The sequence below is a fragment of the Rhamphochromis longiceps genome, linkage group LG7 (genome assembly GCF_057381845.1).
Source record: "Rhamphochromis longiceps isolate RC_006_pf linkage group LG7, R_longiceps_female_GT1.1, whole genome shotgun sequence".
NCBI classification, from domain to species: Eukaryota; Metazoa; Chordata; class Actinopteri; order Cichliformes; family Cichlidae; genus Rhamphochromis; species Rhamphochromis longiceps.
Genome location: NC_140563.1, coordinates 6,104,404 through 6,122,627, shown reverse-complemented (window position 1 = coordinate 6,122,627; position 18,224 = coordinate 6,104,404). Strand labels below are relative to the sequence as shown.

The 18,224-nt window shown below is 41.4% G+C and overlaps 1 protein-coding gene across 2 annotated transcripts in view; it reads right to left on the bottom strand.

The window, feature by feature from the left end:
• Positions 1 to 5,304: 5,304 nt before the first annotated feature.
• The window catches only part of rassf7a (Ras association domain family member 7a), a 33,501-nt gene continuing 20,581 nt past the window's right edge, over positions 5,305 to 18,224 (bottom strand). For both annotated transcript variants that reach the window (XM_085411808.1, XM_085411807.1), the window contains exons 2-6: positions 10,843 to 11,040; positions 9,214 to 10,142; positions 7,465 to 7,624; positions 7,266 to 7,373; positions 5,305 to 5,618 (exon numbers count right to left, since the gene is read on the bottom strand). In XM_085411808.1, the coding sequence (XP_085267934.1) occupies positions 5,587 to 5,618; positions 7,266 to 7,373; positions 7,465 to 7,624; positions 9,214 to 10,142; positions 10,843 to 10,945 (1,332 nt within the window). In that variant the 5' untranslated portion in view covers positions 10,946 to 11,040 and the 3' untranslated portion in view covers positions 5,305 to 5,586. The remainder of the gene's footprint in view (positions 5,619 to 7,265; positions 7,374 to 7,464; positions 7,625 to 9,213; positions 10,143 to 10,842; positions 11,041 to 18,224) is intronic.

Sequence of the window (18,224 nt, the reverse complement as noted above, 5' to 3'; positions counted from 1 at the left end):
CTCACAAGTGTTTACTCTATTACCTTTGTAATAGTTCAATTCACTTCAATTTTATTTATATAGCGCCAAATCACAACAACAGTCGCCTGAAGGCGCTTCATATTGTAAGGTAGACCATACAATAATACAGGGGAAAACAACAACAACAACCACATGACCCCCTATGAGCAAGCACTTTGGCGACAGTGGGAAGGAAAAACTCCCTTTTAACAGGAAGAAACCTCCGGCAGAACCAGGCTCAGGGAGGAGCAGCCGGTTGGGGTGAGAGAATGAAGACAGGATGAAAGCCATGCTGTGGAGCCAGAGATTAATAACAAGTGTGATTCGGCAGAGAGGCCTATTAACACATACTGAAAAGGAAATACTCATTGCATCATGGGAATCCTCCAGCAATCCCCCAGTTCATGTAATAGTCTGAGTTATTACATGAATACTGTATTTGAGTAAAGATTTAAGAATGAATTATGTTTTTTATTAAATACACAACAGAAACATACAAAATAGGAATATTTAGTTTTAAAATGTTGCTTTTTTTTTAAATAACATCTCAACAGCAGTGCAGAGTAGGAGCTCAGAAACTAGCACAGAGGAGCATGAAGGAAAGCATAATGCTTACAGTGTAGATTTTAAACAGATTTCTTCTGAAAACAGTGTGTTAAAAAAAATCTGTGGGGATTGCATGAGGTCTGATTTTAGGTGGTAGAACTGTATACCATAAAGCAGCTCTCTTTCAATATAACCCTAACCCGAATTTGAAGTCCACTACAATATGCAAGGGAGAGAAATTAAGTTATAGAGAGAGGATACGAGCATCCAGGGAGGAGAGATCTGTAGCAGGGGAATGATAGAAGGGGCAATGAGGTGATACCTCTATTATTTGGCACAATTTGTAGTTCAAATGTAATTTGTAGTTCAGAGGTCCAGATACTAAATAAACAAATAAACCAAGGCAGCTGTTTTTATAGTAACAGCTTTAGAGTGGTAGTCTATTTGAGGTCTTCATTTTTAATCAGAAAATTATGATTAGAAAAATACAGAATGACATTTTAGATGGACACAGTGTAGTCTGGCAGTAATAAACCACAAGACATTTCAAGAAAAACGCTGTTTTAGATTTAACAGTACTTAATTTCAGTAGTTTAGAGTTCACATCATCTTAAGTGGCATGAGGTCAACGAGAGGTCAAGTGCTTTGCGTCCCTTTTTAAAACCGATTTCTTTATTTTTATTGGTTCGTGCCTATGCGCTCCACAGTAAAGGTGATATTTTAAGTTCACTTGCACAAATTCATAACAGTATAGAGGGGTACACCTGCAATAACACCAAGAGGGTCTGTGCCGGATTGTATTGAAACGCCAAACTCTGTCGCCCCCTAGTGATAACTCCAATTTACACAAAATCAACTGTTACATAATGCAATGTGCGTAATCCTGATTTTCTACTCCATGTCACGGGTTATGTGTATCCTGGCTGTGAATAATCCCACAACGCTCTGACAGTCTAAGACTGATTACAAGAAAACTCCAAAACCGAAAAGTCTGATAACATCTTGGAAAGAGAGAACATGTTACAGTTTAAAAATGGGTTAATTCATCAAAGTAACATTGTTTCACTTTAACAGATAACTACAACTAATTAATCGATGAATAAATATGGGTGGGCGGGGAGGGGGGGTAATGTCATCTAATCGGGGGTCGTTCACAATCACATTGCTTTAACTCGCTATGATATTATGTCATTTGTTAGGGAGTCCTCAACTCTCCCGTCGTAAATAATTGAGAGTTTATCCCCGTCGTCGTCCTCCTCCTCCACCTCCTCGTCACCGTCAGATCAGGCTGTCATGCAGCATCCTTGGTACGTGCTCAGCCACACTCGGCTAATGGCAACACTGTACACAAGCGAGTCGAGTTCAACCACTTCACATCGTAGGGGTAGGGGCGTCTTTTATCAAACTAGTCTAAAGTACAGATATGCCACCTCCAATGGCAGCTGTCGCATCACATGATGTCTATTTAAGGGCAAAGAAACCTGTTCGGCGTTGATGCTCGCAATAAATAATCGAGCAGGGCAGGAAACTGTTAACAACATAATGGTTCATTCCTAATGTACGACGTGCAAAACTGAACGCGCCGCACCCCAACTATAACAGGAGAACTCATCCGAACAGTGCTCTTCTAAAACCCCGCCTCTCCCAGGCTGTGATTGGTCAATTATCCGTAAAAGGTGGGCCATTCAACCCCAGCGCGGGAGCCCGTTGGCTGAGCGTGATGTCAACTTCTTCCTAATTTGAATAACCAGGTCGGGTTGCAGATGCAGAGGAGTGGGCAGGGTAGGGGTAGTGCAAGTGAATTGAACTTCTGCGTCGGTGTAGGCTACACTATATTCTTAAATGCACCCAACTTTAATCATGCTCTGAGATTTATAATAGAGGAAAAAACTAGCTGGATGTTCGGATTATGAGCAGACTGGGACGTAGGCGGAAAACTTCAAGATTTTTCCTAAAAACATATTCCAAAAAGAAAACTTGGGACTGGTAAGTAGCTCTGCTTTATCTGCCACTATTCTTTATTCTCTCTATATGGTGTGGGGAACAGGCCACATATATCCTGCATGTCATTAGATGTTCTATTTGGTTACAACAGCGTAATATTGTGTTTAGGGTCGCCAAGTGTTCACGTGTGATTATATGTTAATTAGGAACTTTTTTTAATGCCAATTGAAAATGAAAGCATTATTATATATTTCCGTAATCCATAAATCGTGGGCAGGAAGCTAAGTGTAATGTCTTATTCTGGAAGAGACTAGTTTCCAGGAAACCATAGAAGATTCCATGATGATAATTTCATTATCGTGTCGTTTTGTGTGTGTAATAACTTTAAATAATTCAGCTGTTTATGACACAGCGTTTGTCTGTATTACTCCACAGATTGTGCGCGCCTTGAGGCCAAAATCTGCAGTCTAAAAGCAGGTAAGCCACTGACTAACGCACATTGTGCCAGTTTCCAGTTCCACTGTGCGTGTGACAGCGGCTAACCTGGTTTTGGGAACACCTCTCATATTTTTGACTCGTCTGAGACCCAGCCAGAGCCGGATTAGACAGACACCTGTTTACAAGCAGCCCTTGATCGTGGCCCCGTGAGCACCGCCTGGACATAAATGCTCTCCCAGTGGTCTCCATGTGTACCGTAACCTACTTCCTACTATGTTCACACAGTACCTTATTTAGGACCGTGTGGCGTTTGCACTCCCTCCTCTTTAATGCCATCATTTGAGACTCCTGGTGAGTGTTTCGTTTCTGTTTCATCTGTTGGGTTTGGATCATGTTCACGTTCACTGGTTACCAATTTGAGGTCAGGGGGCCTCCAGAGGGTTCTTCCAAGAGGTTCCTTTGGGCCCATAAGGAAAAGATGAACAGTGCTATAAAGAAACTCGGTTTCAGGACAGAATGACTAATATTATGCAATATTATGATAATATTATGCATAGTAATCAGACTATAACCATATATAGACTAACTATATTCTATATAGTGACACAACCTTACCGTGTAAGAAAATACATACGGATTGCAGCAATACAGTATGTACAATGTATGCTTGTAAGTAACCAAAGTAAAGTTTCTGCTCAAATCAACTGTCTGTGTGTTGTGCCCTGTAGTGCATTTCTTGGTGTGAGGATGTTTTATCCCCATCAGTGCATAATGACTCACAGTGACACAAAGGAATAGATAAGTGCAGTATGTCAGACTCATTAACTCATGGCCTCATTCATCATCATAACGTGTGGACGTGCAGATGCTCACTCCCATTCCAAGGAGGTTCTTTCCCAGGCAACCAGTGCCCGATGCACATGGTGAGCTGGTGAGTTTTTATATCTGAAAGCAATCAAATTTTAAGCTTTGCAGCACCTTTTATGCGCATTTGTTTGATGAGAAAAGATTTTGTCAGCACGTCGTCCTAAAACATAGTCGTAATCTGTTAATGTGCCCTTATGAGATTGGAGCCCTCAGGGTTTAGATATGAAATGGGTGGATGCCTCATTTTGCACATGGGATGTCTGGGGTGTGGGAACATGCGTAACATTATCCTGTGATAATCTTTTTTTTAAAAGAAAGAAAAAAGTGAAGGGTCCTCAAGTAACAACTTTTCTTTTTTACATAATTTGAAGAGATCAGAATATTACTGTTAATATAGTGAAAGGAAACTATAAAGGTTCCTTTAGGAAAAGGGCACATTTTGTAATTCCTCCTATGTCCACAGGTTGGCATCAGTGTCACATGAGGCTTGTGCTTGTCCAGACACCGGGACCTAAACAAGGATTTGAAGCTTATCTAACCCTTACAAAGCCAGACAGCTCTAAATCTTCTCAGGATAATCCAGTTCCACATAATTGATCATAATATCAAAACTGGCAGTCTCATCTAATTTTCCATAATTCACAAGTCATTAAAATTGGCACAAAGCAGAAAAGGCAGATGAAAAAAAAATAAATCAATGTTTTTGATGGATGGACACAGTTTCTAATAGACACACCTAAATGGACAGACAGAAGAAAAATATTTACTCTCCCTGTAATTATACCTGCTGAGTATCAGTACATGAGAGTATTTATAGACGTCCACAGGGTTTCAGGTGGGGGTTAGCCGGAGAGAGAGGAAGGCTCGCGTCACTCAGTGTGTGACAGCCAGAATATTTACCCTCCAGAGTAAACAAAACAGGAAAGGGGTGGAGCACAAATGTGTCGTGCCTTTTTGTACAGGGTGATTCTTATTACAAATTACATAACAATCAAACTACAAATTGCATAATAATTTAGCACGTCTGCAATTTAACGACACAAGACACTCGATGCACCTGACCTTGTTGTAGTGAAGCAATGGCATCTCCTCTAGTGGAAAGAAAAGAAAAGCCACTGATTAAACTGACATCATCAGTGTCAAAGGAACGCCAACATTATTTACAGCTAAACAGATCATAGAGCAATGCTCCTGTTCCTGTTTTTAGTTTCATATAGACGCACTGTGTGACTGCATCCATAACAGGAACAGCTGTGATGCATAGACAAGCAAGGATGCGCTTTGTGAACTTTGGAAATTATTGTGCACTCTCACATCATGTACTGTACCACCCACTATGAGGAAAACATGCATATTTCAGTACATATAATATATTCATAATGCACTTTGCATGCTGTGTGCCACTGTCCTTTTTAGAAAGTGGATTCTAATGGACTGCACCATTTAAAGAAATATGTCTGTAATAAAATTTGAACAGGAGTGTAGCAAAAACCAGTCAGACAATAAAAGTTTATCTAAAACACTGTGGACATTTTATTATATTTAAATACATAGTTATTGCAATAATTTCTCTAGGTCAAAGGTTCCTAATTATTTTACATTTCATACAGATACTCTGCAGTGTTTACAGTAGGAAAACTCTGTAAATATATTTGTCTTATTTATATACATATATATATATATATCATGGTATATTGAAAAAATAAATGAGCATTACAAAGGAAAGGGTTAAATAAGAGGTGATGGTGACAGAACAGTGAACAACTTTTCCTTGGCCCTGCGGTCCATGTTTTATCTCCATGACGAGTCTCGGGATGTCAGGACTGCAAGACACAAAAATATATGGGGATGATGATCCCTTTGTATTGAGGGAAAGAAAAAAATAACACTTTTCAGCTAAGACACAACACGAGAGATTTGGGTCAATCAAGATATTCACATAACCCTATGAGAAACACAGATAGACCCAAACCCAGTCACTGGGTTCATTCCTGCTCCCACAAGGCTTGAGCACCATGACTGTAGTTTTGCAGTCAGATGAGTATTATTGAACACACGCAGTTTCAAGCTGTGTCTATAACAAGCACTGGGATGCAGTCTGTTTCCAAAGGAGAGAGAATTGATATAACCCCAAAAAGAAAACCGCATCACACAGCAGAAGGTAAAGAGAGTGCACACTTCAACACACGTCACTTTGACCTGTCAGCAAACAGACACATACAAAGATAATATAATGAGATATTACGTGCTAAGACACAATAAATATTGATTTAAGGTGGTTTGCAGGATCACTTATGGATGATAGCTCCCATTGTTTGTTTGATTGATGATTGTTATTGGAATCTACGTATGTGAACTAAGCCGATCCTAAATCTACAGCACACTGAGGTACAGTGCGAATTGTGACAGGTCAAATGTTAAGTGTGACGAAAGCAAAGGAACCAGGCGGATTCATTCCAGTGGAGGAAAAGAAAAGCATCTTAACAAACCCTGGTCCTGTGGCACTACTTTTGAAATGAATCTCTTCTTTTAGCATGAAGTTTGGCAAAAATGGACTTGCGAGAGATACAAGCTCACCAAATACGATTCACTGTCTCCAGAAAGAGAGCAGGAAGATACCATTTCTTTGCAGGCACACAGGGACCAAGGCTTCACATGGGAAGAGAATGGGACAGTGCAATATATTTTGCAGAGCCCTCGTAAAAGGCTCTTGCTCTTTGGTCAAGCATCACCAAAGTACAAGGCATTGTATAGATACATCCCTCTTATAAATAGTATCCATACATAAAAGGCAAACTGAAATTACATTGGTGGCATGTATTTTCATGTCAAGAGTAAAAAAACAAAAAACAAAAACAACAAACACAATCAGAATGCCTGCCACAGTAATTCCCAGTGCGATTGCTGTGTTACATGGAAATACTTTGAAAAGCAGCTGTTGATAGTCGATTATTGACTCGAGGGTGGAAAGGCCACTCTGTTATTACAGAGGAGGGGAAAAGGGTTAGCAGCAAATCCCTAAATGCATTAAAGGATAACAAAAGCAGCTACTGTTAGTACAGAAGCATATAGTAAGATGCGGAGAACAAGGTGTAAGGGAAATTGACAGAGTAAACAGACCCACAAAAGTTAAAGCATACAGGAATATGTGACAAATTGGATGGACTTCTAAGAATACTGTAAAAAGCTGAGGACAAGAATCTGCAGAAGACTGAAAATTAGCCATAGAGGTCTTTATGTCTTTAAATGTAGAGCAGAGGAAAGCTGCTGGGAAGCAGCAGGGACAGCCACCATAGGGATGCTTCGACTACCCAACACCATAAACGACAGCTGTAGCCCGAAACCCAATCAAGCTGGGGTAGAAAATATGGCAGGGGTGAGGGGCTCTGGGACCAAGGGATGGACAGAGCAGGGCAGGAGAGGAGCAGGGTTGTGGACTTGAGAAGCAGCGGGGTCTCACACATACACACCCTCAGGGTTGAGGCTGGACACTAGAGGGTTTTGAAGGTTGCGTGGATGTCCCAGGAACTGCTTTGCAGTAGGACGAGGTGGAGATTCAAATTGAATTACACCCTGATCTGAGTTAAAAGAAGAAATATCTTTAGATGACACAAATCAAGTATACCATAACATAATATTAATATTTGAGGGATTGTTTTGTTTCCTTACTTCCATCCCTGTATCCATCCTGTAGAAATTGCTCCAGTTGCTCCTGAAGCTCTGTGCGTGAGTTGGTTTGAACAGGCAGGACACCCGCCTGTTGAATAAACTGCTGCAGGTTACACTGCCTCAGCTCCTTATTCAGTTCCTCCAGCTCATCCTGTTTGTCCTGAAATGGGAAGAATGTGGATCAGTGAGAGAAATCTAAGACAAGTATTTTACCTGTAAAGGAAAGTGGGTGCAGCATATAAAACTATTACACATTTTCAAGTATGGATGCATATTTAAGGATGTTTAGTAGTGGGTATATGTCCCATCTGCACAATTGCAGGGACAATTTATCACTGCATTTATAAATGAACGTTTTTTGCTTTCACCACAAGGGGGCACTAGACTCTAAAAGTCTCCCTTCCAGTCACTGATTAAGATTACTGCCCATCACGTCACTAGACAGTTTCAGTTGCAATGAATAATCAAATCACCACAAGTGCCATGAGACTTTTTCTGATTCAGTCAGATTTAAGCAGCCTGATGCAAACTTATAAATAGATACTGGCCAAAGCTCATTTGCTTTTTCCCTTTAAATCTGTCTTCAGATGCCTTCAGATTACTGAAAAGCTGGTGTTCAAGAACATTGTGAAGCAGTGGCATCACCTTTAGGCTCGCAGACTGAACTCAGGTGCACACAAACAAGCCAATAAGTGTGTGTCTCTGAGTAATTGATGTTGGACCACAACATTCTGGTGAGGCAGTTCATACCTGCAGGTCTTCCTCCATTAGTCTGATGGCAGGAACACTGTGCTCATCACCACCAACACTTTAAAGACTCGGCTGGCTGCCTCAACCGATCAGCTGACATAGACCCTTTCCATTACTACGAACGGAGGTTTATTATACCCTGTCAGGTTAATATTTCATTTACAGGAAATACTGGTTTCTCATTCCCTCCATACAATTACTGTCTGGGTGGCAAAATGCCTTTGGCGCTACTTTTGGATTATAAGCACTCACAGTGCTGTTGGTTACCTGTTATGACCTGGTGTTTTTATACAGGCATGTACAATTCCCCCCCCCCAAAAAAAAATCTCTGTTCCGCAGCAAAATGTTTCATGACAAATGCATCCCCATTAGCATGAGTGACGATATATTTTGATATTTATTGTGGCCTACAGGACAAAGAATGGGACACTCTGGGCTTTCAGTGCATGAGGATTTGAAAAACTGAACTATCACTATCATAGAGGAAACACACGTTTCACTTCAAACTGATGAAGCCACATCTAAGACAACCAAAAGCAAACTGACTTTCTAAACTACAACACGCTGAGGCTGAGAAATAGATCCAATAAAAGAGGCTTTTGTTCTACAAATCAAATCTTTTTAATATTTTTTTTAAATCTATAAACAATACAATATGCATATATAAGCCGACATAATATAAACACAGTCAGTAACCACGTATTTAGAAAGTGCGATACATAAAAGATGATACCTGCTAAACCAGTTAAGCTAGGTTGTAAATAGCTCATGACAATGAAGCACTTTCAGACATGGTAGAATATGAGCATTCAGCAATCATATTACTGCAGTTTCATCAATATGCACGAGGCTTCGTGACGTACTGTTTATTGGAGTGTATAACATGAATACTGTTTTGAGTAATACAAAAAAGGGTATGGACTGCACCCCTGAAATGACAACAGAAGGGCTTGTGTGGAGTTACAGCCCTTTTTCTAAAGCACAGACCTCTCTCCTTACCTGCAACAGAGACTCTGCTTTCTCCAGAGCCTTGTCAGTCTCAGATAGCTGTTCCTCTAGCTCTGTCCCATGTCTCTCTCGACTTTGTAACTCTTCCCTTACAGCGTCAAACGACTCCTCAGGTCCTGTGGCTTTCCCTTGTGTCTGGGTTTCCCGCTGGATCTCTTCCTCCAGCTGAGCAGAGCGAACTGAGAATTCATGGAGCCGCCGTCCACAGTCATCTAGCTTTGTATGGAGCTCTCCAAGCTTCCTTCGCATTCCTCGCTCGCTTTCTACCTCGGCTTTTAGCTCCTCCTCCCAGTACTGCTCATGTGCAAGCTCTGCCTGGTTCCTTCGCATTGCTTGCTCCAAAGCGTCCATCTCGTCTTGCAAACGAGCATCAGAAAGAGGTGAGGGACATGGAGATGGGTAGGGACGCTCCCAGGTGTGTGACTCCCTCTCTAGGGCTTCTAACTGGGCCTCAATGGCTCTTAGTCTCTCCTGTTGCTGAAGAACTTTCCTGAATACTTCATCTTTTGAAGGGCCTATAGGTAGTGAGGGAGAAGGGGATGACATATGAGGGGACAGAGGGCTGGATGAAGGAGAGGGGGAGGCTCTTTGTTCTGGAGAGTCCCGTGGAGACCTCTTAAGTTGTTTGGCCTTGGTCTTAGGAGAGGTGGAAGGCCCCAAGTTAAAGGTCAGGGCTTTTTTAGGCTGGCTACGTTTCAAAGGCTCTGGTTCAGGATGCTTAGGCAATGGAAGGGGATTAGGTCTCTCTTGTTTTGAGCCAGGTCCATCACTGCTGCTGGGGCCAGTGCGACGTAGAAAGAACTGAACTTCATTGCCATGTTGGCCCAACTTTGCGAGAGACTCCAGAGGCCTCTCTGTGGCCAGCAGCTGCCTTTCTGTGTCCCTTAGACGCTGAATAAGAACATAACGGCCTGTCTGACCTGTGACAAAGACAGAAAAAATAAAGAGTGACTATAAAAAACCTCCTACCCTAAATATTTCCATACAAAGAAGTAGCACACCAATATTTTTATTCCTAAAAAATGATATACATCAGTCAAATTTTTTGTATTCTTAGTTGCTTCTCTCTTTTATTTTTAATAAAACTGTGGGGTTATGTCCTCGTACCAATTCTAAATAATGAACAAATGACATCAGATGCATTATGACGATGCTGATATGTCTAAATCTCTGCCTCTGTGGACTGGAATAAAAGGCAGCTGCGTAAGAGCCACACAACATGTGAAAAATGTTCAAATAAACTGAAGTTTCCACAAGGACCTTGAAATTAGGACAAACCCTCCCTAATGACTTGGCAAGCAGCTTGCTCATAGAAGGAGGAGAGCGCTAAAACTGGAGTTCTGTTCAATCCTACCGCAGCGTATAGCTCAAATAAAGCCGGAGGATATAGGGACAGAGTGCCGGCTCAAATTCAAACTGACCTGCTGACAATCCAGCAGCGTACTTGATTTGGGTCAGCGGAGAGCAAAAAGGTTAATAAAGAACAGGATGAGGGCAATTCTGCGATGCTTCAGTACACTTGTTTGTGTATGCATAAAAATCTAAATGCCAAGCTTTTATCTAAGCAGGCTTAAAGATAAGCTGGTGTCATGAAATGATGACAACGTTTGAGGTACTTACCAATGGCCTGTGCTAGAGCAATGACCACATCCTGACAGGAAGTCTCCTCGGACAGACCGCAGACAACCCGCACTACTCCATCCACCCACACTTTGAGCTCCATCTGGGACTGATAGGGTACGGTGAAGGGTAAGAAAGTCTTCAGAGCAGATCAGTTCAGCTTGGCTTTCCTCAGCTTACCACTGCATGGCACTAACTCTGTGAAAAAAAAATTAAACAGCAGAGAAGAAAGTAAGAGGTGTGCTACTGTAACAAAGTTTCCTCAAAGTAACAAGAATACCCAGCAAACAAAAACGTGAGCTCAATGTGCTTATGTAATCCAACACCAACACATGGGACACAACTTGTTGATAACCTAAACATGATGCATTGAAAGCGTTGATGTACAGTACATATTGCCCTCACTTACTGTACGTTTTGTAGAAATACCAGTTTATACAACAAACAGCACTGACATCCAAAATCTGCTGTGCTGAGACATGGATCATGGAATTAGAAAAGACTGGCAGCTGATGGGTACAGCGTTGTGGCGTTTTATTAAGTTCCCAGTGGTTAGTTAAAAGCCCGGCAGTATCGTGTGGACCTGGGAGCATAAATGCCAATCTGTAACCCAATTAAACGCTCTGCTGCCCTCCTTCAAAGCCGTTATGATAGCTTAGTGCCAAGGGGAACAGACAGGGAAAGTGGAGCAACTCAAGTGTGTCTATGTTTTGAAGAGGGTGTTTGGGAGTGTACGAAACATAGCAGGAGAGATGGAACAAATGTGTGTACGTGTGTTCAGTTCGACGGGCCTCAGCAGGACCACAAGTAGGTTTCATCAGACTTCCACAGTTGATCAGCGGGTAGTCTAAAACATGTCCAGGCAGCAGGTTTAACCTAAAGAAATTTCATTATGTGCAGTCCTGCTGTCAGTCTGTACTTTTACAGCTACACTTCAAAACAAGGTAATAAAACACTGTCGTACACATAAAAAGGCCTCAGGCAGAGTTATCTGTAAGGACTTGGCACAGCAAGTGTAGCCTAGGTGGGTAAAAGGCAACTCTTTACCAAACAGTGTGACAGATGGTGTTCTCTTTCTGTCTGTCTCTCTGGTTTTCAATGGGAGGTGTTTAAAACTGAGCCCCAGCATTCACCATGGCCTTCCTTCAATGCTCCACTGACTATTGGGAGCTGCTCTGGAGGAATGCACTGACTTCATCTTCCAGCCGGAAGAATTCCTGTTTTTCGTAACAAAGGCCTCGCCCCACCCTTCCTCTGACCTGCCTGGTCCACACTACCATTACTTCTGCGCTGTTTAGATGCCAAACAAGAACTCTGCTCCCCGGCAAATACAAATACAGGCCATTTACCATTTGTTTGGCATCTAAACAGCATCACAGACCCGATGGATGTGGCAACAGCATCCCAGAATGTGGCACCAAAACACATAGCTTAGAGATTGATCACATACAATGAGATCATAGGAAATAAAGCGGGAGATAGTGATGGATGATCACACGAGGTAAAAATTATTTGGATGAAACGTGTATGATGATTTCATCTGGAATGAAACCTGATATGAAAAAGGGAGTGCTTATCAAACTCCAACGCCAGAAATGTCAACGCAAGCAAAGATGTCAACGCTCTTCTTTGAGTGGGCACACGGTGTGCTATGTTGTAATGCACAATCAAGCTTAACAGGTTGACAGAATGTGTAGACAATCGTTTATTTTAGCTCTGAGGCTTTTTATGAACACATACATATGAACTTGAAGAAACATTCATTTTCAAGCATGGGAATGAAAACTAAAGGCTGGAAACCAAACTTTAATTTATAGGAAGGCACCATCATGGATCGGAAACAACCCTGAGAGAAACAGAAACGGAGCTAAAGGAGAGGTTGAGCTCTTGACATTAAGGCTTATTCTGCAACTTCTTCGCAGCACCTCATCTAAAACTTCCTACATTAGACATCCAAGATTTTTATGCACCATAACAATCAGATTAAATGAGAATACAAACACAGAAACATCTCCCAGCACAGAATGTCACTCTCCCGTGATATTTAGCTCTTGTACCTCCTGGCTAGTGAAATGTGATAAACTAACAGGAAACAAACGGGCCTGTTAGTCTCAGGTTGCTGTCTATTCTTTTTGTCAAAGGCAGAGCAACACTGACAACCAGACATCCGCCTGACCCAGCTCATTTTCTCAGAACAGCTCTGGAGTCCTGTGTCAGTTCTCGTGGAAAAACAGGAGGAGGAGAACCAAAGGTACCATTAAAAACATGGACTAAAATCACCAAAGATAAAGAGTGGGAATACACTGACAATATAACACATAAATATGCAAATGCTATGGACAAACACCAGCTGCAGTTTGCTGTGCACATGTTATGAGCCTCTAAACATGCTAGAGCCTGATTTTAGCCTATTACAGATATCAGCTGCCTTATATATTGCCTGACACACATCTTATGTGTGTCTTGTAGAACAGAGTCCAGTTGGCAATAGTTATTCAGGCAGCAAATCCACTGTTTCCAATAATCTCAGGACTGTCTGGCAGCACATGCAGCAGAGTAGCATTCACAGCTGAGCAGATGGTGGTGTGAAGGCAATCACTCAGAGTCATCCTTCATTTATTTTACTTTGTGAGCTTTATTACTTCACTATTACACCTAATAAGGCAGAAAGGACAACAAAAGCTTGTAAATCAGCAGGAATAAAAGACAACGAAAACATAAATAATTAAGCTTAAATGTACTCAACATTCTCCAACGCTTCACTTGGCAAACTATCAAGGTTAATGAATCCGCGTGAGTGACTCATTCTAAATGTAGGAAGTGACTCTCCTGTTGTGTAGTTGCTGCAGCAACAGAAAAGTAAATGTTTTTAGTGTTACGAATCAGTTTTGTCCCCACATGGGAATTAAATTCCAACCGTACACCTTAAACTCACATTGACCCACCCTACCCAATTCTAATGGAAAAAATAATAATAATACACCACCACATACCCAACTTTACCCATGACAAAAAACAGGTTGCAATTTTCACTGAAACTCTGACCAGTCACAAATCCCCTGAAGAGAAATAAACAGTAATCAATAATCTCTGACTCCAAGCTCAGATAAGAACACACTCACAAAAGAGCCACTTGAGGAGCTCATCTGGTGAATTTCACAAGGAATACACATAAGTCATTTTTATATAATGAAAGATAAAAAAAAGACAGTGACAGTGCATAAATGAGAAAGCCAACGAATATGTAAGAAAAAATGCTGACAGTTTAAAAAAAAAAGAGAGTGGTAGAGAAAATGTGCCACCCTTATTATCACTCATCCATCTAGCAAACCTGCTTTGTGTCTTTCATCACCCTGTCTATGCCTCTGTTTGTGTCTCTTCAATACAGGTCTCCCATCTGCTTTGTAAATTTGACTAAAAGAAAAAGTGGCTTTTATCACAGCACTGCAAATACACAAGGCTTGATCTGTCTCAAGCTGTGAACTGATGGGAACTTAAAGCCTAGATTATACTTGGTTGCATATACGGACAGCGGGAGACCAGAAGACCAAGTTAGCCACTCCTGTTATACTTCTTTGAAGTCCGCTTGAAATTTGCTGCCTGGACGCATGCGTAGTTGGTGCATTGTAATGTAAATTCTCCACAAACGAGTCCACGCTGTCAATCGACCACCTTGGTCGTGGTCCGATGACGACATTTACGTCACAAGGACCCAAACCCCCCCCCCCTAAAGTTCAAACATTTGAGGCTGCTCAGACAGGAATCAAGTGTTTTGAAAGACACCCAATCTCCAAATCCCCTTTTTTCCTACATACATATAAACACACAAGACATGTAAAGACATAAAAGCTGACACTCAAGCACAATGCACTTGGTTTGATGCAGCTGGGCAGACACACCTTAACCTTCAATTTCCTTTCTAAAGGTCTGAACAAGTCATTTCTGTTAGTCATACACAATATTAGGAAACCTGCGGAAACAAAAGCTTTGCAGAAAAATTCCAAGCAGGGTTAATAATGTACTAGAGCTCCTAAATGCTCAAGGCTACGTGTGGGTGTGTAATATGAATGTGAGTGTGTGTGCAGGGGCAGTACACAACCCTGTGTCATGCACATGCAGTGGTCAAAGGTTGGGAATGCATGCCTGTATATGTTTGGGAGTTCACAAAAAGAAGACAGACCGTGTAGGCTTATCTTTATAAGAATCTGCTCCAGCTCTGAGTAAGGGCAGCAACACGAGTCTGAGGAACAATGGCAGGAGTAACGGGCAGAGTTTACATCGCATTTGTCAATGGATCGTAGCAACAAATGCATGCAAACATTTATCCCTATCAGTATACGCAGGGGAAATAAGACCCTGTCCCACGCTTTTTTACATGTATATAATAGGATAAATATTGTTGTTAAAGGACAATTAAGAGTACTGGGAGAAGCTAGGCCCTCAGTGCCACTCTGTTCCAGGTTGGCAAAGACAAACACTCAAAGAGACAGCAACACGCTGGCACAGAACAGCCTGGTCTCATCTAAACTGCAGAGAGACTATTGTTGCTCTGGTTCTACACTCAGCAGACAATGCTGTCTCTTTTGTGGCCTCTGGCATCGCTGAGTCGTCTGACACACCAGCTTTTACTGCCATTCTGGAGTGTTACCACAGATAAGCACTGTTACCACCAATAAAATGGAATACAGATATTTTATTTCATTCTGCCTGGCTTCCTTGTTTCGCATTCTTTGTCACACCTCCTCCTATTTCATTTTTCAGTATCTACTACGTCAGCACAGGTTATGTTCCACAGAAAGATGAGAACAAAAAGTTCTATGACACAATCAGTTGAGAACAGCACTAAAAATTGTTCACAGTGGCAGAAAAGTGTTCTTTAGCCTCAGCAAATAGAACTGGTTTTACATGTTGAAATCTCAATTGTCTTGCACACTGGCTGCAAAAGAGTTGCAACGGACACAAACTAAAAAATGGAAATGTTCTTAATTTACACATTAAACTGTTCATGTATTCACTGATAAGGCCAATGATAGGTCATATCTGAACAGGAGAACTATGACGGAAAAAGCAACTGAATTTAAAGACAAAAAAAAATCATTAGTAGTCCCAGTACCCATACATTTAAATCTCTCTTCTTCCACCTGCACATTTTTAACTAAAAGTTGCCTCTGGGATTGAACTGTACTGTACTGGATAAAACATCTGTGCAATCCCAGATCAACTCAGCCTTCAGGCACAATTAGAAGGTATTCAGGGAGTTGCTTTAAATTAATAACGCTAACAAGCCTAGCCCAGCCTCATGTATTTATCAGCAGCGATTGTATCTTTAACAGAGCTCCTTCCAAACCTTACATGATGAAAACATGTAAGAAACGCTTTCTAAATTCTCCAACGGACACCAGCAACTCCTTTGCATAAGTTATTATCAGCAGGGACCAAGTGCCAGCAGCAGACAGAGGCACACTGAGTATTGTGAGGAAAGTGCTGTAGATTTACAAGGGGTGAGGGCTTCTACTGCACAAATTAACACTAAAGTTTCCATGTATACACACCTCACTAGTGGTCAATAAGTTTGTTTAGGTGCTAGGAAAGCAACTCTAAAAAGGGTCAGTAAGTGACACATGGAAACATTTCTTCTACTTTTGAGAATAAACATTGGTTTCCTCTTGCAAAGTCACATTTAATTTAATGCGAGCATTAGGGTAGCCTTATGTGTAAAATTATGTGTGACACTGATGGTGACACTTCTTCCTCACAGTCCAGGGCCAGGCTCCAGACACGATGTTTGCTGATTAGAGACTGAACAATTGCCTGGGTTTCTACTAGCAAAGCTTCAGTGAAGCTTCAACACACGTGATGAATAATGCAGTTTTTCACAGTACATTATTTTGGTAAATATTTCTCAGAAAAAAGTCCAAGTGCTTGTTACTGACAAGCCCTTTTGAAAATGCCCCCTGTCTGCCTGTGTTTCTACTCCATTGACATGCTAATGACTGAGCGCAAAAGAATCAGAAACAGCATTAATAAGCTTTGGTTGTCATACTTCCATACAGGGATCTGTCACTCCAGCCTTTTAGCCTTCTCCATTATAATGATTACCTAATCCAAGTGTGAAATCTCAGTGAAAGTGGATCAGTGGTTCATTAACACAGGCAGAACCTTTGCAAGGGCAAATATAGGAAACAATATAGTATTAATAGAATCAGAGTAGTTATAAAAAGCTGCTAAAAATGAGCTTCATGAGGGTGATTATACACATTTAAAAAGTTGATCTTGATATAGATTAGTTATGTCATTTGCTTTGCTCTTTTTTAAATGTTAACTCTAAATCAGATGGTGCAACTCACTGCATCATACATATATCTAAAATAAAATACAAGCTGTCCTTGCGTTAAGCATGCAACTGATGATCAGTGAGAGTTTACAGCTTAAACTCAATTACTTCCACTTGAAGGACACCTTGAAATGGCCGTTCAGAGTCTTGCCATCACCCTTGGCAGTCAATACCCCTGCAGTCACACTGTGTAAAAACAGCACTTAGTGTAAAATCCCACTCACCGTGAATCACCAGCAGCACTCACAGTGACAAATCGTAACCTGCCCTTAACCACAAGGGAGGAAGAGCATATGTAGATGTCATACAAAGAACATTTGTTCAAATTCAGTTCTTGAAATTACAAATTCTCGCCCAACACCAGCCTGGAGAGGCTCCAATCCTAACGCGATTATGAATTTGAAAAGCGATGAAAACAAAATGGACCGATGGCCCAAGAAAGTAGGTTTTGCTTTTATTATTCTACTCTGGAAATTTAAAGAACTCGTGGCACAATTTTGGATTTCACTGTAAGCCAATAAACTAGACACCTATAAGCACGTGGCCACAATAGTTTACACAGGCCTGGCCGCAATACAACAATACTGCATTATTCACCGCACTGTGATGAATACTTACTCATACCTGATTTGGCAGTCGCCATTCACTTATTTGCTTCAAGCCTGGAAGCCGAGCGGAGGTGAATACATTACAGGGGACATATTTGTTTGCGCTGACTCATGGATCTGCCCATAGAGCCAGCAGCTAATGGTGAGAATGATAATAAAGTCCTTTTCACATAGCCAATGAGAGGTCAAGCAAAGCTGGCCTCCACTGAGAGCTCAGCTCAGGATGACTGGTTTGGTTGCCTGCAAGCTGAGCCCTGCAAGCACAGGAGTTTATATTGTTGGGTGAGCCATAGAAGAAGACTTTCTGACTGCTGATGGGTACCCATATGTAATTATATACTCCCAACCTGACTCAGCAGTGCTTGCCAGGGAAGGAGGATATCACTCTGTTCCCAGCCAAACTCATATAAAACACATAGTAGTGGCAGACCCACTTATAT